At 39.6% G+C, this 21,740-nt stretch overlaps 1 protein-coding gene across 2 annotated transcripts in view; it reads right to left on the bottom strand.

Moving 5' to 3' along the window:
* Nucleotides 1-734: 734 nt before the first annotated feature.
* Nucleotides 735-21,740, bottom strand: part of LOC146648753 (disks large-associated protein 1-like) — a 69,642-nt gene continuing 48,636 nt past the window's right edge. The window contains exons 5-14 of one of the 2 annotated variants that reach the window (XM_085388612.1): nucleotides 18,949-19,073; nucleotides 16,319-16,444; nucleotides 16,015-16,173; nucleotides 15,612-15,694; nucleotides 14,657-14,702; nucleotides 13,054-13,335; nucleotides 8,264-8,396; nucleotides 6,243-6,334; nucleotides 5,382-5,534; nucleotides 735-959 (exon numbers count right to left, since the gene is read on the bottom strand). In XM_085388612.1, coding sequence (XP_085244738.1) covers nucleotides 735-959; nucleotides 5,382-5,534; nucleotides 6,243-6,334; nucleotides 8,264-8,396; nucleotides 13,054-13,335; nucleotides 14,657-14,702; nucleotides 15,612-15,694; nucleotides 16,015-16,173; nucleotides 16,319-16,444; nucleotides 18,949-19,073 — 1,424 coding nt within the window. The remainder of the gene's footprint in view (nucleotides 960-5,381; nucleotides 5,535-6,242; nucleotides 6,335-8,263; nucleotides 8,397-13,053; nucleotides 13,336-14,656; nucleotides 14,703-15,611; nucleotides 15,695-16,014; nucleotides 16,174-16,318; nucleotides 16,445-18,948; nucleotides 19,074-21,740) is intronic. The other variant, XM_085388613.1, reaches the window with a different exon arrangement.

Genomic DNA, 21,740 nt, shown 5'->3' with positions numbered 1-21,740 from the left:
AGGCCTAATATGAACTACCTGATTCAGCAAGTCCTTTCAAAAGTGATAAAATTAGCTAATATACCATGATAACTTTTGGAGAAATTTATTTAAGGGATTTAATGAGAGGAGTTGACACATTTTGAACACGAGTCTAGTGGAGCTAAAGATTAGGTTGGCTGATTTCATTTTTGTGACCTGGAAAGCACAGCCACTCATTTATAGACAGTGCATGAACGTGCTATACCCCGTGGAAGAAGACCTGCTTCCTCTGTAGATATGTAAACTTGTTAAGTCAAACTCGTGTTATGGTTCAACACCTGATTATGAGATAGATCCCACCTGTGAAACTCCAGTCAGGAGAGTGTTCCCTACTATACACTCACTCTGTGAAAACTGATGAATATAAACTGAAATTTTAAAACCAATTTTGGGGTGTCTGCCATGTAGCTGCTGTAAAGAATGTTTAAACATGACCGAGTTTGGACCATGTGGACCATGAGTTTGGATCCAGAGGAAGCATGGTTACATTTACAGGTAACTAAATCAGTCAGGAGACAGGTGAGCATTGGGAAAGGGCACATGTTCCATCAATGTTCCAGCTCTATTTATCCTCAGAGTGCATTGTGCATAATGAAATAATATATCCAGATGCGTCTAAACCCTTTTCCTTTGTGTGGACAACCATACATTTGTTGTGTTCTGTGTGAATGGTGTGTACTGCGTGTCAACCCTGTGTGGCTCTGGCAGTGTCCTCATAGCCTTGTCTGAGCCTCAGGGATGTAGATCTCGATGCTGTCAGCGCTCTCTGTAGCTGAGTTTTGTCGTACAGATGCTGCTCTCTTGGCGGCCATCAGGCGCTTCCTGGCCTCCTGCCGCTGTTTCTCTGAGCTTTCCAGTGAGCGGTCTCTGGCCAGAGGGGGGTGATGATGGGGCCCCTTGGGTGGCTTTTTTGGCACTGGAGGTGGGAGCCGCCTCTCCTGGGAGGGGGATGGTAGGAGGGAAGGGCAGAACATTTCAGGAAAAAGACATACTTATTTGTGTGTGTGTGTGTGTGTGTGTGTGCGCGTGCGTGCGTGCGTGCGTGCTAATGTATGCCTAGGAATGAGAATGAGTTAAGATGACTTCCATTCTGTAGAATTCTGCATGAGTCACCCACTGATTATCAGAATCTTTCCATTTTCTCTTTCAAATAAGGTTTTTTGGTTGCTGTGTAACAATCTATATGCTTGAAGACAGCTGAAGTCATACCTCTGACAGAGACATGTATTTGTCTGAACAAACAAGGCTTTGGCATGATTGTAAGCTAGATATGTTCAAGTGAGAAAGGGTCCTTTTGTCTGTGTGCATGCATCTTTCCTATCTATCATGTGGCAAGGACTGCTCCTGCACATATGACATTTTCTTTATTTCCTTGCAGGACTGATATAGCTCCAATTTATTCAATATTTAGATTCCACTCTATGGCACCATAAATGTCCTGAAATAATTATTTTATAGCTCTGTGCTTCAGTCTTTTCTCTTCATTTTTACACTTCCTGCTGATCCCAGCTATTAAAATGCGAGTACCGTCTCATTTTAATTGCTAAAAATATGAACTGAAGGCGGGCTTGAAAACAAAACTTTCGACAATTTTGCTAAAATTATTGCTGCTCTTTAAGCTAGCTAAATTACAAAAATCATATAATTGAAATGATACAATTAATGATGGCAAAGGCAAAAAACGTTCCCTTTTTGAACGTGGTCGGGTTGTTGAACTGCATAAGCAGTGAGGTGGGACGCAGTAAGACAGTCATTTGGACTTTTTTAAATGATCCTGGTGGCTAAAAAGTCAAGTGGAAGACCCCAAAAAATGTCTCAGCACTGAGCCAGACAATATAATTGGCTGTCCATCAAGGCATTGGACGATCCTCGACCCAAATTAAGGCCGTTACTGGTGCAGCCCCATAACCATCAGACTGCATTTGAGACTGAAGGGCTTCAAAAACAAAACAAGGCCTCGTCTCCCTGAACGCCACACAACTGACCCTTTGCACCAAACATGGGACACTGAAAGGTGGAGGAAAGTTTTATTCTCTGATGAGAAAAAACGTAACCTTGATGGTCCTGATGGTTTCCAACGTTACTGGGACGACAAGCAGATCCCACCTGAGATGTTTTCTACACGCCACAGTGGACGGGGGTGCCATAATGGTCTGGGGTGCTTTTCCTTCAGTGGAGCAATGGAGTTCAGGGGTGCAGGGGCGTCAAACGGCCACTGGCTATGTCCAGATGTTGCAGAGCATCCCTCATGACTGAGGGCCCTCGTCTGTGTGGTAACAACTGGGTTTTTCAAAAGGACAGTGCTACAGTGCACAATCCCCGCTGGACAAGGGACTTCTTCCAGGAGAATAATATCACCCTGCATGTTCCCCTGATCTAAATCCAATTGAGAACAGTAGATGCCCTTCGTGCGGCCGTCTTCACCACTCACTTCATGGAAAAGCTTGCATCAAGCATGCCGCAACAAATTTCCAAGTGCTCAACAATAACGGTGGAGCTACTCATTACAGAGTTCATGTTTGGAACTTTGATTTCTGTTTGGGGGGGGCTTACAGGTTTTTTGGAGGTGTGGGCCTAACCTTTTGATCAGCTGTAAAACAGCCTGTTCCAGTTTTAGTGTTGTTTTCAATAAATTGCAGGCTCAAAAAATGTTTTGCTCCCATTTCTTCTTGTTGCATGTTGAAGCTCTACTTGGAACCTTGTTAAGATCCAACCATGCAAAATATGATTTTTGGCCATTTCTTAAGTGGTCTTAAACTTTTGATCGGGACTGTACTAACTAAATGGAAAGATATGCAAATAAAAATCTGCTATTGATTGAAGTAACAGAAGAATGAGAAGACTTGCTGTGTACATTGGAAATAAAATATTTGAATTATACTTCAATCATAAAGGGTTAGCCTGAGCTTCATTTCCTTATAAATGCACCTACTGTGAACTGGTGTGTAGCAGTTTGATGTCCTGTAAAATGTTTTAGCCACACAACAAACAAAGCAAAAAGCCACAGACAGGAAGGTGGCTGTAAGTGAAAGAAGGAAGCAAGAGCAGAGAGCAGCATGGATAGATGGATGGAAAGACAGACATGATGAATCCTAGGAGGCCCACAGGGGTCAAGGCCTTGTGCTGTTGGCATTGCTCTTATGTTGACTGATGTTTGCAAGCACCTTCACTGTCAATACACACACAAAAAAACACACACAAGAAAGAAAAAGACAACAATGAGAGCAAATTAAAAAGCCAGTTAATATTCACAATGATGCTGAACATCTGCAACATTTACAGATCCACTCACACGTATGCACAGGCAACAGTATCTGTATAACCACAGAAACCTCAGCTGTCATTCACATTAATGATAAAAGTTTTTTTCTTGTTCTTTTTTTTTCAAGTGGGGAAGGGGGCAAAATTGTCAGATGCTTTTGTTTTTTGTGACTTTTGTTAGGACACCCTGCCAACTTTACATGGATAGAGATTTTAAGCCAAAACATGATTTTTTTTCCTGACATTTTCTCAGTTTTTGTAAACAAGGAAAATCAAAACATGATACCAGAGTGATTGCAAAAATAATTCCACACCTACACTCTTTGGTGAAAGTACAGTAATTATGCTGTTATTGTTATTTAGATAATCTCTACACAGAAAAACCCTTACACAACCTGTGAACCTTAAGGGATGTTCCAAAGTAGGTCACCATCCAAAGTAATGAGTAGACGCTCCTATTTCCCCTACTGCTGCCTTCACTGAGTCTGACACTCAAAGACTGTGTTCATTTTATTCTGCTAACAGTGAAACATTAGTGTAGGCTCACCTTACATCTGAGTTAAAGGTGTGAGAGTGTCAGCATAACTTATAACTTCATGACTGGTATGAATGCAATTTGCAATTTGTACACTGGCTGTTTAATGTGTAGGTTCCAGGTTGGACTCTCTGTTGCCTTCAGAATTGCCTCAATTCTTCATGGCATAGATTCAACAAGTTGCCGGAAACATTCCTCACGATATGTGGGCCCCATTCTACCACATCCTATATTAGATTGAGATCTGGTGACTGAGAAGGCCATTTGAGAATACATTCAAATCACCTTTCGTCCACATTCCGATGCTCAGCAGGACATCTTGACCATGTTGACATGTCTACATGAACTGAGCTGCTCCTATGTGATTATCCGGTTAGATATTTGCAAGGAGTTGAACAAGTATACCTAATAAATTGGTTGGTAAACATATATGAAATAAATGGACTGGTTTCTTTTGTTACTCACGATCAAACATATTAATATGTCATACAATTAACATCAGTGGATGCACGTCTGAGAGGGGCTTAAGAACACACATGAATAAGGACCTTAAAATGAACAGTTTGTGTAATAGTAACTGTTAAAAAAGGCAAAGTGCTTTCAGTTTGCAATCTTGTAAACCCTGGACAGATTAAATCAAGTATAAGAAACAGATCCTGGTTGTCACACTGAATATTTTTTCATTTTTATCTGACTGTGTTTGCTCATGTTCAGTATTTAAGCCTTCCAACAACTTTGCAGGCACATTTATGTCACTAAGCAGTCTGACATCATCACACTCAGACCCCTGTGAGTTCAACAGTTAGATGCTTAAAACAAACAGATCCAGCAACATTTAACTTTTTGGATCTTCAACAATCATCATGACTTTTTTACAGAACATGACAATAACAAGGACTGTACTATCATAGAGCCAGATGGTTTTTTCTGATTACAGTCCTGGGGGAGACAATTGTTTTAGTGTTGCTTACTTTTCTCTGATGTCAACACAGTGAACCAAGTTTTTATATTATTTTTATTTTTTTAAATCATTAAGTCGGACATGAAGTCTGACAGAGTCACATGAGGTTTGCTTTAGGCTGTAACAGAGGCACGTCACTAGAAGGTTATCTGTAGCTTTCAGTCATTTGAGAGTTATGGAAAACTGCTTGCTCTAAGATTCTGTGCTGTCATGACTCAAACCTTTATTTTCAATATTTACACTTAGCTTAAGGTTAATTATTTTAATTAAATGCAGGTACCATGTCAAGTCTAGTGTATTGTGTATATATCAACTGAACTTGTGTAAAACTGACTTAAATAGTATTTAAATATATAAATAAATATAATAAATGCATTATTATTATTATTATTATTAATATTATAAGTCAAAATCATGATGTGTAGCCACACATATTAGTTTTAGGAATGTTTTGAGCAGGAATCTTTGACCTCTAATGTGTCAGCAGTGAATGCTTAAAAAGGTTTGAAGGAACCGACAGAGGTCATCTTTTGGCAAGTAATGCAGTGAAAGAGCTGGATCAGCAATCATGTAGCCAATGGATGATGGAAGTTGTGAATGTACCTTTCTGTCTGGGGGATCCAAGGGCCGCCAGTTGTTGGCTCTGAGCTGGTGAAGCTCATCAAATTTGAGGCTTATGTTCTCGATTGACAACTGAAGCATATCCCAAAAACCGGCCAGATCTGAGGCTACTGGACGAGGGTGGGCTTTGGGGTTCTATGACAGTAGATAAGCAGGAAGAATAGAAAAAAAAACAAGAAAATGAATAAAAAGTTGTTATACACACTCTCATGTTAAACTTTGTATATATAGTATCTCAAAAAACTTGTCTGTGAATTCTGTCTGTGTATTGTAAATATTCTCATTCTTTTCTATTCTTACTCTATTTCTATTCAAGTACAACACTCCCGTACTTATTCTTAGTTTATCTTATTTCTGTATGGTTGTTTAAATGTATATTTGAATTTTTTCATTTTATTATTTTTACACACATTTGATCCAGGAGGACAATATTTCGTCCCACCGCATACTTGAGCGTATATATTGTTGGGCTGACAATAAAACACTACTTGACTTGACTTGAAATAGTAAAAGATACTGGTATGCAGTTATAGAAATATATGATGACATTTTGTATGATAAGCTTGGCATTAATTACCATTTGCCATTACTAATATTTTATTACATTCAGTTGATCAGTCAATCAAATATTCACTGTATAATCAAAGTAAAGGTTTTTTCTTCAGTAAATGAAACAATTTAAAAGGTTAAACATTAGAAAACACAAGAAAAATATTGGAAAATTTGAAATTAAAAAGCTCATTAAAAGGAAAAGGAAGAAATGAAATTAAAATTTTTTTTTTTTTTAGTTAGGCTTAAGTCTGCTACACAGAAACAAAACGCTTTCCACTGCTTCAGACTCACCAGGTTCTCCTCACACAGCTCCCTGAACTGCTCAAACTTCTGGGACATCAGAAGCTGAGCACTTCCCATAGCACTTCTCATCTTCTCTAGGACTATAAGCACAGACACAGAGCTTAGAAAGAGACTCTTCTACATATTGATCTGTTCTTAACATGCACATACTACAACATCACTGATTGGCAACTAACAAATTTGTTTAAGCCTCAGGAGCTTTTCTGAGAGCTTGACATTTGAACCTACTCTGATTGTGGGTGTAACCCTGTCCCATTAAATGCCATTGCTCTTGATGCTCAATTTTATGACTGTTTGAATTTGTTTTACATACCAGAGCTGACTACCTGGTCACACACAATCCTGAGGACTATATTATTATTTACAGTAGTGTAAAATTAGAATATCTTGGAACCATTCGTATTTTTCTGATTTTAACGCAGAAAAGTAAACTGTCACATAAACTACATTCATTACACACAAAGTACAATATAGTCATTGCATCAATGGCTAACAATAACTATAATAAATATAATATATATACACAATATATTTACACTACCAGTCAAAAGTTTTGGAATACTTTTCCAATTTTTTTCTTGTAAATTATGCAGTTTAGCGTCTAATTGCACTCTGAAATGAAAGCAAATCACAAATAAGCAATTGGAGTTAAAAATAATCATGGAATCAATTTATAGATCAAAGTGTATTCTAAACTTTTGACTCATCAAAGTAGCCTCCTTTAGTAGATATAACAGCTGTACACACCCGTGGCATTCTTTCTACAACAGAAATCAGATATTCTTCAGAAAGTTCTTCCCATATCTGCTGCAGAAGTTCCCATAAATGTGGACCTTGTAGGTTGCTTTGCTTTCACACTTCTGTTCATCCCAAATCAGCTCGATGGGGTTTAAGTCCGGAGACTGAGACACTCCGTGTTTTCAAGCTTACCATCTTCTTTTTTCCTGAGGTAGCTCTGGCATAGCTTGGACTTATGTTTTGGTCCTTATCTTGTTGTAGGATGAACCCCTGACCAACTATAGGTGCATACCAGAGGGTCCTGCATGGGCCTGCAGAATGCTGTGGTAGCTGTTTTGGTTCAGGGAGCCTCTCACTCTGTACAAGCTGCTGACCCTGGATCCAGCAAACAGCCCCAGACCATCCCACTTCCCCCTCCATGTTTGACAGTTGATGCCACACGCTGTTGAACCATCCTTTCACCTCCTTGTTGGCGTACAAAAATCCTGCGTGGTGAACCGAAGATTTCAAATTTTGCTTCATCACTCCGTAATCCAGTCTTCAGTAGTGTAATGGCGGTGTTTCATGGCCCAGGCACGTCTCTTTGTCTTATTCTGATGTCTTAGCGATGGTTTTCTTGCTGCAACTCGTCCTGTTAAACCTGCAGCTCGGATCCTTCTCTTCACAGTTGAAACTGAGACTTGCTTATTACGAACACTATTAAGCTGTTATTAAGCAACCTCAGTCCACCTCTTGTGAATCTCTCTCAAGTAATTGACACTTTTCTTGGCAATCTTCCTAAGGCTGCAGATGTCTCTATTACTTGTGCACCATTTGCTAGCAGACTTTTCCCTTCCATTAGTATGCTTCCATACAGCACTTTGTTAACAACCAATCTTTTCAGCAGTGACCTTCTGCAGCTTTAGGACCCAATATACTCGCTATATTGGTCATGTTACCATTTATCGAGCACTGAGGGCAAAAGTACTTTTCCAGAAAGCCTAATCTTATCAAACTGTTTCACACTCTGTGCGCTATATAAATAAGATTTAATTGAACTGATATATCATCACAATGGAGGTAATACACTGTATTTATAGTATTTCAGTAGCAGTTGACTCAAACGCAACTTATTGAATGAGATTCTAGGAAACAATCAAATTTATATGTTGCCTCCTAAACCTCTGGAAGAGGATTCAAGCATTAGGAAAGCACACACACACGAAGGATGGGGTCTGAGAGAGATTTTTTGACATGAAGAACAACAACAACACACACACACAAAGACGTACTGTCCTCAGGCAGGTCATTCTCCCGCTGGTCGAGTTCCATCTGTCGACACCAGCCTTCCATGCGGTCGGTTTCAGCCTGCAGCAGCTTCAGAAACCACCGTCCGTCTCTCTGGCAAACTGATCTCTGCACCACCTGCCATTTAAATAATGAAACTCACTACAGAAAACTGTATACTGTACTTTCTACAGGGTTGATAAGTTAGTTGTAATTCACGTCACAAGAATTTAGCCTTGGCCATGAGGACACTCCTGAAACCCAAGCTGCCCCCATCTGTATGTGCACGATAGAGAAAGTGCTGTTTTATTGTGCTATGTTAAATAAATATATAACATATAAAATCAGAGAAAGTGCATCTACATACATACACAAATAAATACGCAAACAATAATAATTTCCCACTTGCCCAGTTTGGGGGTCACTCCCTCAAGTGCTAAGATTACCACGGGGACTCCAGTTGCCTTGACCCGCCACATCTTCTCTAGCGTTTCTCTCTGCCCTTAGTATTTGGTAGCGAGCTTCTCAGGATCCTTCTTCCTAATGCTATCACTTAGTATAGATACAACTATCACTATGGCCATCTTCCTCTGCTTGTCCACTACCACTATGTCAGATGGCTAATCCATCACCAGTTTGTCCATCCGTATCTAGAAGTCCCACAGGACTCGGTCATTTTCAACCACCCTGGGGGACGTCTCCCATTTTTGCCTCAGGACTTCCAGGTCATACTCGACACAGATGTTTCTGTATAATATCCAAGCCACGTGGTTATGGTGTTACATGTATGCCTTGCCTGCTAGAATCTTGCCGTTATGTGCTGGATTGTGTCAGGGTCTTTGCACAGCTAGCACCTAGGGTCTTGCCTGGTGTGGCAGACCCCAGCCTCTACACTTATAGGTTGTTGCTGTTTTACCAGGGTGTCTGCTGTCTTTTAGTCCAGCTTTGTCCAGGAATTAGTAGGATATTTTATATCAACCACTTCTACCTGCTGGTGGTACATGCCATGCAGGGACCCATTGATGGATTCTTATCTTAATAAAGGTTATCTTAATTCAATTCAATTTTATTTATAAAGTGCCAAATCACAACAACAGTCGCCTCAATGCGCTTTACATTGTAAGGTAGACCCTACAATAATACATACAGAGAAAAACCCAACAATCATATGACCCCCTATGATCACGCACTTTGGCGACAGTGGGGAGGAAACATTTTATTAACAACAAGAAACATCCAGCAGAACCAGGCACAGGGAGGGGCGGGGCCATCTGCCAATCAAGTTTAAAGTTTCAAAACTCTAATTTGCAGCAGTCTCCTTAGATTGAAACAGCACCACTGTGAGTCAGTCTGAGCCAGAAAATACTGAAGTTTAATAAAAATAATACTTTTATCGATCTGTGTGTTAAATCAACAGATTAAACATGAATAAATTATTCATTCTATTCAATCTAAAAGACTCAAATTAGGCTTAAAACGTTCCTTTTTGATAAAGCATAGAGTTATGGTGCAATAGGTGTAGTCTGCTCAGGGTTTCCCATGATGCACTGAGTATTTCTTATTTGCTCAACTTTTTTCACTCACTATGTGTTTGCACACAATTCTGTGTTTAATCATTAGTTATTATTAATCTCTTGCTCTCTTCCACAGCATGTCTTTGTCCTGTCTTCCTCCCCTGATGCCATAGAGAAAGAAAAAGATTTATCAAAGGAGCTGTGGGAGAAGATAACTTGAACTTTATAAAACAGGAAAAGGACGTAAAAAGGTATCCAGACAATTGTAGTGTTCAAACTCTAATTAAGAAGTAGAATTATGGTGAAACCAAGCCACGGACAGGTACACCAACAAAAGCTTCAGCCAAAACTGCCAGAAAATTGCAAAGAAAAACCCACAAATAACCACAGCGGACATACAGGACTCGCTGAAAAAAAAAAAAGAGGGGCACTTGAAGAACAATGGGCTACATGGTCCCCAGATGAAAACCACAACTTCACTAATGCCCCAAAGCAGCCTATTTACAATATGCTAAATAACTCGGAAGCAAGCCTCATTACCGGGATGGATTACTTACATTGGGGATTTGGGGATGTATGAGCTACACAGGCACAGGGAACCTGTCCAAAATTGATTTCAAGATTAATCCAGCATGTTATCAGAAAATACTGGAGGAAAATTTGCACTCCTCAGCCCGCAAGCTGTCAATGGGATGCACATGTACATTCCAACATGACAATAATCCAAAACACAAGACTAAATCCACCTTAAATTCTTACAGGATAAAAAGTAAATATTCTAGAGTCGCCATCCCAGTCTCCTGATTACAATGTCATTGAGCCACTTTTGGGATATCTCAAACATGTAGGTCATGTAAGACAGCCCAAGGATTTACAGGACCTGGAGGCATTTTGCCAAGAAGAATGGACAGCTTTACCATCTGCGAAAATAAAATGCATCATCCACAACAACCACAAAATACTTCAAGCAGTCATTGAAGTTAAAGGAGGCAATACACACTATTAAGAACTTTTGATCAGGGTCATTGGGGTAGTTGGGTAGTTTTTTTGACAATGGTGTCATCCAACCACTAACCATTAGTGAAAGAAAAGCTTTTGTATTAGCATCCATATTCTCTAGAGGAGGGGTCGGCAACCCTGGGCACGTGTGCCAGCTAAGGGTTAACTGATGGCACGACAATAGCTGGATTGGCCATCGGGCATACCGGTGGCCAGTCCATTGTTCAGTTGTTTGGTGGTGACTATGGCTTCCACAGAGGCAGCAGGTGGATGAGGGAAAGGGGAGGCAGGAGGAGGAGAGACCCGAGGCGGCCGCCGGTCCGAGTGTCAGGTGAACTGAACTTCAGGTAAGAAGTTATGACCTGCAGTCTATCTGGGTCAGATATAAACCAAGTTTAGGTGGAGTTTGTTTTCGTTGTGCTGACTTTTTACAGTCAGTTACAATAACTCGTACTGCGTGCTAGCTAGCATGACGGAGTTTCCATACAGCTGGGTGGGTGCGATAATGTTACTGATAGTGAACTTTATTTTATTCATAAGGTTAGTTAGTAGAGTTGTCAAATGTTCTGTAAAAAGATGTTATCGTCTCGTATTCAGAGAAAATATTACGCGTTTCATGTTGAGCTGAAAAAGAACAGTTTGTCCCGGACTTCAGCTACAATGAAAAAGACACAAAGCTGGAGTTACTCTGTGTTTACGCTGCACAGCTGCCTCTTCTTCTCTCATTCTCTCCCCTCTCTCTCCTGTTGCTACTTTAATCATGAAACTGATCAATGATCAGCTGATCGGCTTTTCTCTCTTGTTTATTTATCGCCCACTTTGCTCCAGAAAGAGGAAACCAGTGGATGTCGCGCTAAACAACAGCAGCACGTTTAAGCTTGATCAGCTGTTGTTAGAATTTATTTAATATTACTTTCTAGTATCAGCTGATGTTTGCTGGAGCCACAGCTGTAAAGCTGCTGGTCATGATGTCGGTTTGGATATGTGGTGAGAGGGAAACATGAAGATGAAACCAGGAGATGTCCTTACTGAACCATCAGAGCTGTGATGGAGAAACAGGTTTACCTTTTAGGTGACATGAATGAGTTGAAGGGAAGTTATAAACTGTTTCTGAGAGACAAATAACACCAGGATCCTTTTCTAAGCAGCTGACAGCTGGTAACTGTGCAGGGGCGGGTCTAGCAAAGTGCTGCCAGGGGGGCAGGTAGGGCATTAACAGGGAAAGGGGGGCACAAAGAAATACTTTATTTTCATTTAAAATGTCTCGCTTTTATTAAATAATTATCTGAAGCTTACAACCAAAGTTTTTATTAGATGTAAAATGTATAGAAATCATACATAGACCAACAAGACTGTGTGCATTACTGTCACAACAGCGTTTGTTTTCATTCAAAGGGTTCGTGGCTTTTCCTGTAATACCTGGTGGGCCGGTCTCTAGTCAAAATCCCCGGGCCGATGTTTTGTCCCAGTCCAGCCCTCGGCACAACAGGTGTATTAGGTGTATGGACCAATGTTTTCTTTTCTAATCAAATCAAAAAGCTTTAATGAGCAGCTGGGTTTGTCTCGCATTAACTGGTTGGACACAGAGGACATCGAAATGCAGCTGATTGAACTGAAAAGCTCGACTCTGTGGGGGCCAAAGTTTGCAGAACTACGAAAGCAGCTGGAATCCACAGCTGTGCGTGTTCATGGAGCTGCATGTTCATCACTACCTGACAAGGTTAACTGTCTTCAGAACATTGCAGAGGCTTTATTGACAGTATTTGGCTCTACATATCTGTGTGAGCAGATTTTCTCTCACATGAGTCCTCAGGTCGCTGTCTGAATGCTGGACACTCGGAGACCTGTGTCTCTGAGTGGGAGACCAGAGATCACATTAACATGTGTGTCTCTGTATTAACAAACATGCCATATTGGCCCAGTTTATTTTTCTTATCATTGTTGTGAGGAGGCCATAAACATAAAAAAAAACATAAAAAGTCTTTTTTTTTTCAAAATAGCTGATAACTATTCGCTGATAGCTGCCAACATCTGCCAACAAATATAATTCTATTCTAAGTTTTTCTATATATTGTGTAACTGTTAATATACAGCGTTATTACATCTATTGCTAATGCAATCATATGGCACATTGACTTCTGAGGGAATTTTAGATGGCACTCATCATCAGAAAGGTTGCCGACCCCTGATCTAGAAAATAGGCAAAACTTATGAGCGCAACTGTAAATGTAATGTAAAACTAAAGTTAACCAAATAGTATCACTGAATATTCTCCCACATACCTCCAGTATAGCAGAACTGTTGAAACTGACATCAAGTTGGTCATCTGTTACACTGTCTATCCATGGGTCTGGAGGGGGAAGGATGGATGGGTCAAAGCCCACATCCTCATAGTCATCAGAGGCACAGGCATGGTAGTGGTTCCCTGAGCCCTGGATGCTGACGGTGGAAGTGGTGGCATCGCGGGAATATTGCCGAGGGATGGCACGAGATGACAGTATTTCCATGTCAGTGTCCGGGGAGTTTATAGGTGTGTCTAGTAGGTCTGGCATGTCCAGATCTGCCTGGATGGAATAATGAGTACAGAAATCAGTGGATTTGTGAGCAGTGCAGGTCTGTTATACCTGTTTGCATTTGTTGCTAAATGATGTTCACCCTCATTTAGAGATGAAGTGAAGGGGCCATAAAAAAAAAATCAACTGACTTCCTCAGAAACAGATGATGTTTTTTACAAGTGTAATATGTTTAATGAGTATAACGGAGTAGGCCCAAATTTGGTTATTTTTATTAGTTTTTTGGCTTTTTTTACTTTACTTTTGAGGAAATTTTCAAATGAAAAGACGATTTCTACTCGATTAAAACTGCAACCAAATACCACCGCAATCTCAAGCCAAAATTGATCTTTTTAAAGCTCAACATTTGTTCTTAAGTAGCTTTGAGCATCAATAATCAGTGTAGCATCATGTGCTATGTCATAGTTTCAATACCAAAACTGCACCAACCGAATGTCTGTCATGTCAACTAACAGAAAAAAGCACTGATGCCCTCAATAATTAATTATTTTATGACATTTCATCTTAAAAAAACCCAAAACTGCATTTTGGATAAACTTTTAAAGAACGATATCACCATTTGAGTTCGGTGCCTATATTCTTGTTTTACATTTTGTTGCCAGGCTCATCTTCAAGCTGTGATTGATTGATTGTTTGAAGGTTGAGCGCCTTCAAATATTGCACAAATACAAGAAAGCAGTCCTACATATGTGTTTATTATATGCACTGAAGGGAATGTACTGGTCAAAAATTACTCCGAAATTCCTCACAGTGTTTCTGGAGGGCAAGGTAACGCCATCCTGCGAGTATCCAGAAAGTAAGAAACGAAAGAAAGGGTTTTGTTTGGGTATTCCTCGACTACAAGGACTTCAGTAAAAGACTGTTATCCTTTGAATACTAATAGATAAAAAAAGGCTCTCAGAGTAGGTAATCCAGCACAAAAAATGTAGCATTCATAAAGCTCCATAATTGGCTGCAAGTGAATACTATGTGAATTAAACTGTAAATATATATATTTTCTGATTATAACAGAAATAGTGACAAACAAACAAAAGACATATGTGCCTTTTTAAATGTAAATATCTCATAAGCTAAGAGGCATCATTGATCTCAAGCAAATTGCCAACTCTTGGACCATGTTCTGGTTCAGTATAGTATTTCTCATGTTTTTAAAATATGGGTGTTTTGTTAAAATATAGCCAGTGCATTTCTTTTACCTTGCAGCTCTGGTGCAGGTTTTTCTTTAGCACTGCTTTAAACTCAAAGCGACCAGTGTGTCTCAAGGAAGCTGCAAGCATTATTTTGTATGGGTGCAGTCGGTACCAAAACTTACCTGCACAGCTGCTGTCACACTATTGGAGCGCTGGAACCGACGATACCTGAGCATCAGAGGGGGAAAAAAGAATAAATACTAGAATAAAATTTCTGCCCTCTGCTTTCAGAGAACATACGTCTTCACATACACATCTTTAAAATGTTGTAAGTTTACATTTGCACTAGTCTATTCTTTTTCCATCTAACAATTACTACTTTTTTGTTTGGAGATTTGAGGTTCCCTGTGACTCTAGGATGTCAGTTGTGAGAAGAGGTGTAAAATGAATGCTACCAGAGGTTATAAAAGATTTTCTAAATGCATTAGTGCCATCTGAGCTTAACTGTTCAGTGCTCCAATAAAAGAAATAAAAAAGTTGCAAGTAGCGCAAAATAAGGATGAAGTAGCTGCTTGTAAATTAGATGCATCATAATCTGGGCTGGCTTACAGTTTGACACTGTCAGTTTTGCTAAATCAACAGTCTTTCTCCACCATCATGACAGAAAAAGTTATGCTTTTCCAAACTGTTTAGATACAGCTGAATGTTTGTATCTTGGTCACATCCAACCTGGAGACCCTGAAGCAGATAACACATGCTTAAATGGTCTTAAGGGGTATCAAACTAGCACATTAAATGGCTACAAATACACAACCCATGTCCACTAGTAGATGGGATGTTAGGATGCTGAAAACCTGGATTATGAAGGATTCTTCCAGACTCAAAAGACAGAGGATGAATGAATGAAATAACTTGTGTAAGTACTGCTTCCCTTGCTTGCACTCTCAGAGGAAAAGCACACAGAAAAAAACATGCTGGAGAAAACAAAAGAGAACATTTAAAACAGTCAACTGTTTGAAATGTGCTTCCCAGTAATAGCTTCAAAGAAATGTATAAATGACAAAAGAAGTAGAAAAGAGGGCTATTGTGTTATTGTGTTTAGATACATTAGGCTAAATCCAACAAAAAAAGTCTCACCCTCTGTCATCTTCCACTTGCACACCTACAGAGGTGAACTTGGAGGGGTCCTCTGGATCCGGAACATCCTCTGGTCCGTCAACCTAGAGGAGGCAAAAAGAGCAAAACTAAAAATAATCACAACAATAAGCTTCATAAAAATGAATATGCATTTCTTTATGTAAAGGAGACCCAAGACAGATTACAGATTAATAGCAGATCTAGAATTTTTAGAAAAATAGTAATAGTCATCGTAACAAAGAGGTGAAACAGACCCCTACTTTGTGTGAAGCTTGTTAAATATTCTCTATCCAGCAGGGTAACATGTGGTTCTTAGCAGAAATGAAAACACAGATAAACAAGCTCCACATAATTTATAAGTAACTGAAGCTCAATATTTCGTTGACCGTGATCTCACGTATACCTGGATGCCTATGGAGAGACATTTTCCCTTCCTGAACGCATCTTTCCTATAATCATCCCGGTGGTCTTCAACTACTTGCCCCCTGCTCAGGATTGAGGGGATGGTGGTGTTGACTGTCATGGTGCTATTGTTGACATGCTGACTGGCTGGTCCGTGGACCTATGCAAGAATATTGAGAACACTGTAAATACAATATTCAGTAAGACAATAAAAATACAGTGTATTCTAGCTGAAATTGGAAAATATTTGTGGGTGTTTATTACGACGATGCTTACAGTAAAAACTAAAGCACTAAAGCACTGACCTGAGCATTAGCAGCCTCTATGGCAGCTGTCAAGGCCTTCATGCTGTCAATGCTTTCTGTGGAGTTACTGAGCCCTGATTGGATGGTCATGTCACCTCTAGGTCCCTCTTCTTCCATGTAGGCATCCTGGTTAGTTTTAGAATACACAGTCATTTTAAGACAAGTTATATCACACACCTTCATCCATCCATCCATGAATAAAACCATGAATGAGCTGATGAACATTACCTGATGCTGCTGAAGTGAAGCAGAGTAAAGTTACAGAGGTCTTATTAGAGACACAGTTAAGCATTTTGCAATTTGGTAGAATTTGTAAAAGTTTAAATTTCTTCGGTATTGAACAGCAGAAATTAGGCATTCTTGTTGGAGGTCATTTTGGGGGAAAAAACCAGCAGCCAACAGCACCATACACAACAGTAGACTGGTGCTTAATAAGCAGGCGAATAATGCAGAAAACAGAGATTTGAGATGGTCAACTGTTCTTGAAGTACAAGAAGCTGGTGGTGGAAGCGAAACGGCAAAAGTTTTTAAAAGCGCAGTTTTTATATTCTTTTGTGCTGGTCCAGTGAATTTTGGTCAGAGAGTGACAAAACCTGCAAAATCTGTGAGATGTCGCCCTTTAGCACCCGACGTGCCCGTGTACACGCCGTTGGGTGAACGGGGTGACCGTGCTCTGTGTTTACATCTTTTTAGTGGAATCCGTTACCTGCTCGCATTTGCTGTTTTAGCTGTTTGGCAGTTGTTGAAATAGTTTTGTAAGCTTTAGCCTGAGATTCTGGCGTTTCTGGCAAAATACATTTATATTTAAAAAATTATTCAGGATTTAATGAATTGAAATCGCTTTATTCAAACTAAAATCGATTTGAACCAGGAAAATCCATTTTTTATACCCATCCCCAATCCTGGTACCCCATGCACTTATGGACATCCTTATGTTCGAACATGGTCTTCGTTATGGACAAACTGCACAAAAGACCAGTAATAAAACACCACCAAGATTCAGATTAGTTCTCTCAATCACACCACTCCACATCTCGCTGTTGTTGCCCATGTGAGCGTTGAAGTCTCCCAGTAGCACAAGGGAGTCACCATCAGAGGGGATACTCCCAAGAGCATCCCAATGTACCCACAAAGGCCAAGTCCAGTCTGGAACAGAGTCCAGCCCTTGTCCAGGAAACTAGTTTCAGAGCCCAAGCCATGTGTTAAGCTAAACCTGACTATATCTAGCTGGTATCGCTCAACCTCATGCACTAGCACATGCTCCTTTCCCACCAGTGAGGTGACATTCCATGTACCAATAGCCAGCCTTGATTGTTGGGGATTGGACTGCAGGGCCTCCTTCATTACATGAAGTTCATCGATCATCAAATTATTTATCTGTTATTGGGGGCAGGTTCTTAGTATTTGTGCCTCTGTGCATCACCACAGTGAATTTTAAACAAGACCCTTAGCTTTAACTCAGGGGATTTACCAAAAGTATTGTATTAACAGATTAGAAACTACATTCCCCTATTTTCAGATACCCGAAAATAATTGGACAAGCATGTTCAAGTGAGACCTACTCCCTCATTAGTTTATAACCAATTCAGAAGATAAGAGATCTGGAAGTGATTGCACTCAATAGCAATCATTTATGTGCAGGAACTCTCAACATGAGGTTCATGCACATAAAGGAGGCCATCACTAGGCTGAAAAAACAAAATAAACCTATCAGAGAGATACCACAAAGTTTAGGAATGTATAAATCAGGGGTGTCAGATGGTCTGCTGGAACAAGTAATGCACTGCCCAACTCTGTAACCAGGATGACCAGATTATCCAGAAAACATCTAAAAGTGCAGTTCTGTAAAAATAAAATCTTTAGACAGATGAAACTCATGAACAACTCATTGATTCAGTTCTATTTCTACTGGGTCAATTCACAGCAACAGTCGCCTCAAGTCATAAGCTAAAGAAGATAACATCATCTGTCAACCAGGCAATGTTATGACATGAAGATGTATGTCTGCCAGTGGAACTGAATAAATAGTGTATATTGATGAATTATGTGACTGCTGAGCAGGGGTATAGTCAGATTTAGACTAATGGTACAAAACGGATTGGATGATTTTTCACAGTGGAAATTAATAATGACCCTCAAAGCAAAGAAATAGAATATTCTTCAGTGACAAATCAGTCATCTGATCTCAACCAAAGAGGACAAAACTGAAGGCAGACGAGACCCACAACAAGCAACAACTGAAGGTCACTGCACAAAGGTCTGGCAGAGCATCTCAAGGAAAAAAAATACAGCACATGATGATATCCATGGGATCTAGACTTCAGGGAGTCAATGACCTGAAAGGACTTTCATCCAAATATTAAAATTAATTCCTATGTTTTAAATTGTGTTGAAAATGATGGACTGCGTATAAAAACAGTTAATGCAGGTTTTTTCTTTTTTTTACTAAATTCCAAATTATGGACGAAACTGCACAAGACCTAGTGTGAATGCAAGCACTATTACTCAGGAAACAATGAAAGTACGTATGCTTCCTTTATGTTGCTATGAATGACACCTCCATGGTACACATAAGGATGTAACCACACAAAGAGCAGATTAATATGATGGACAAATTCTTTGTGCAGTACCTGTGCAGACTCTGTGCTGCTCTGGGCTGTAATGGAGATGTATGGCTTGGAGGCTGTGGAGCAGGTTGAAGTTCTGGGTGGCACTGGAGGAGGAGTTTTCTTGTAAGTGGTGATGCAAGATGAAACTAAAGGAACAAGAAAGAAGAAAAGAAAACGGGAAGATGAGGAGACAGGATATGTTATAAATTAGTTTGATATACAAATACTGCACCAGAATGACAAGATTTGAGGTAACTATGCCTACAACCAAAGTTGTATTTTTACATTTGTACCCAGATACAATACCCACAGAAGATAACTGATCACATTTTCGATACCAGAAAACCTACATCATCTTTAAGGACATCTTTTATTTATTTAATTCTAAAAATGGATGTGGATATATCAGAACTATGACACAATATTAAGCCACATTTTCACAAAAGTGAAAGCTATTTTTTATGATGCTGAAAGGTGCAAGTTCAATAATGCAACGAAAAACTATAATCCTATATACTCGGAAGTAAAAATTAAAAGAAAAATGAAAGAACAAAGCCGGTGTAGCCAACTGAAAGTGGCTGGGGTAGATGAATATAAAACCTAAGGACATGTTGTGGACTTGTGGACAGGAACATGTGTCCTTATAACTGTGTGAAACAGATTTGTTTAAGTGATGTATAAATAAGCCTCTGCTTTATTACACGTTCCACACAATGGATTTAATGTCACAGGTTCAATGCTGGGTGACAAAACAACAGACAGGTAGACAGTTTCGCAAGGGTACTGATCTAGAGCTATCAGTTTAGTTTTTAATTAAATATAAATAGTGTGCAGGGAGATATGCATTGTGAATAGGCCTCCAAAATATGTAATTGACCAATAATTATGTAATCACAAGGGATAATTAAATGACCAGTCATCTTAAGTTAGTTTATGTAAGAACAACGTTTCCTTAAAAACATGCAGTGGTAGATATTTATGCTTGACACACACTAGGGGAGCAGTTAGGGTGGGGGCACAACAGTCTAATCCCCAGCTACTGAAACTAGGTTTTAGAACATAGAACACCATTTCATACTGTGTTATACCTATTCTAGTTATAACTGAGAAAATATTGCCTTAGTATATTTTAGCCAGAATTATCAGACTCTTCCATCACAGTAGATGGTAAATGGACTGGTTCTTATATAGGAATTTTCTACTCTATTTGAGCAATCGAAGGGCTTTACACAACTTGCCTCTTTTTTTCTATGCAAGTGCTTTCTATCTAACATTTGCATGGATTCATACTCCAATGGATGCATCAGTGAGCAACTTGGGGTTAGTATCATGCCCAAGGCTATTTGGCATGCATACTGGATTGTCTGTAGAAGACGATCAAATCAACTTCCGGTTAGTAGGTGACTTGCTCTACCACCTGAGCTACAGCCACCCCAATAAGATCTCACACTTGTAAGTTGGTGGAATAGGTCTTGGAAATAAAAATATAATGATAAAATACAATCAGCTGTAAGTTTAACCAATAGAACAAATAAGAAAATATCATGTATAAAATGATTCTTACTCTTACTGATAGTCTGACCATGGAGGCTAGGTATGTGTGTCTGTATGTGTGTGGGTGTGTGTTGTAGTGGCAGATTTCCATACTCTATGCATTGATCACATGTTTGAACAATATCACTTTAGTAATAGTAAAATCACTTTGTCTCAAAGTTATAGATATGTAGGATGTTATCACAAGTGGGCCTTGTGCTGATTACACTTTCACAGTGGGGCCATTGTATGTAGGTTAGAGACATCCAGGTGCCACATGTAAGGGAGGTGACGGGTGGTTGTAAATTTCCCTTTTGGAGGAAGGGTTTGAGGATGAGCTGAACTGGGAGGTATAGAGCTACGTGATGTGCTGTGGAATTTCCTTTGTCTGAGTTTGGTCAGGTCGTATTTAAGAGTTCAGGGCGGTGCCCATCTTTAGAGACCTTTTGGTGTGTTACCTGAGTGTTTTCTCATGTTCATGTGAAAATAAGGTAATGATACATGCAACTGAAGTAAGATTGCATAAACTGAATAAAACAGAAGGATATACACATGTGACTGAAAGTTCAAATGTGATGGAATTACTGAAAAGTCATGCTAAGAATAACATGGAAAAGAAGATGTTATACAGTCATTTTAAAGTTTGTTTTAAATTGTGTATGTAGAAAAGTCAGAAAGAAAGAGGATGATAAGTCGTGATATCTTCTGATGTCATCTCAGAAGATGTTACATCCAGAGAGAGAGGAGAAAGGATGACCTGGTACAAAAGTGTTGCGCAGAAGAAATAAGCTGCTCTTCCCTTAAGTGAAAATACATTGATGTTGGTTTTTTTTTTGCACTAATAAAGTTGTGGAGTTGTAAAGTATTTTGTCTAGTGTCAATTATATCATCAGTTATATCATTATCGCAAATTTTCAAATGTATATCGTGACAAATATTTTTGGTCATATCGCCCTGCTCTAACTGTGACTACTGGAACAAGAAGGCATAGGTGGGCAAGAGATAAAATCAGGGCACTGTCGGAATGTCACTACACAAGTAACACCAGCGGAAGGGGTTACATGAAGAGGACAGGGGACCTGTGGAATCTTTGATACACAGTATCATGTCTGACGACGAAACAACTACTAGCTCAGTGTTCCAAAATTCAGAAGAAGGGACTGCTATCACAGCTGGAGATCGACAAGGTACAAAACAAATACTATGGCAAGGGGGAGGTAGGATGGGGGGGGGGGGGGGATATCATCACCCCCACCCGAGATTGGGTACCAAAGCGACAA

Source organism: Rhamphochromis longiceps, linkage group LG18 (assembly GCF_057381845.1).
Source record: "Rhamphochromis longiceps isolate RC_006_pf linkage group LG18, R_longiceps_female_GT1.1, whole genome shotgun sequence".
Taxonomy (NCBI): Eukaryota; Metazoa; Chordata; class Actinopteri; order Cichliformes; family Cichlidae; genus Rhamphochromis; species Rhamphochromis longiceps.
The sequence above is the reverse complement of the archived record's forward strand: the minus strand, read 5'-3'. Positions and strand labels throughout refer to the sequence as shown.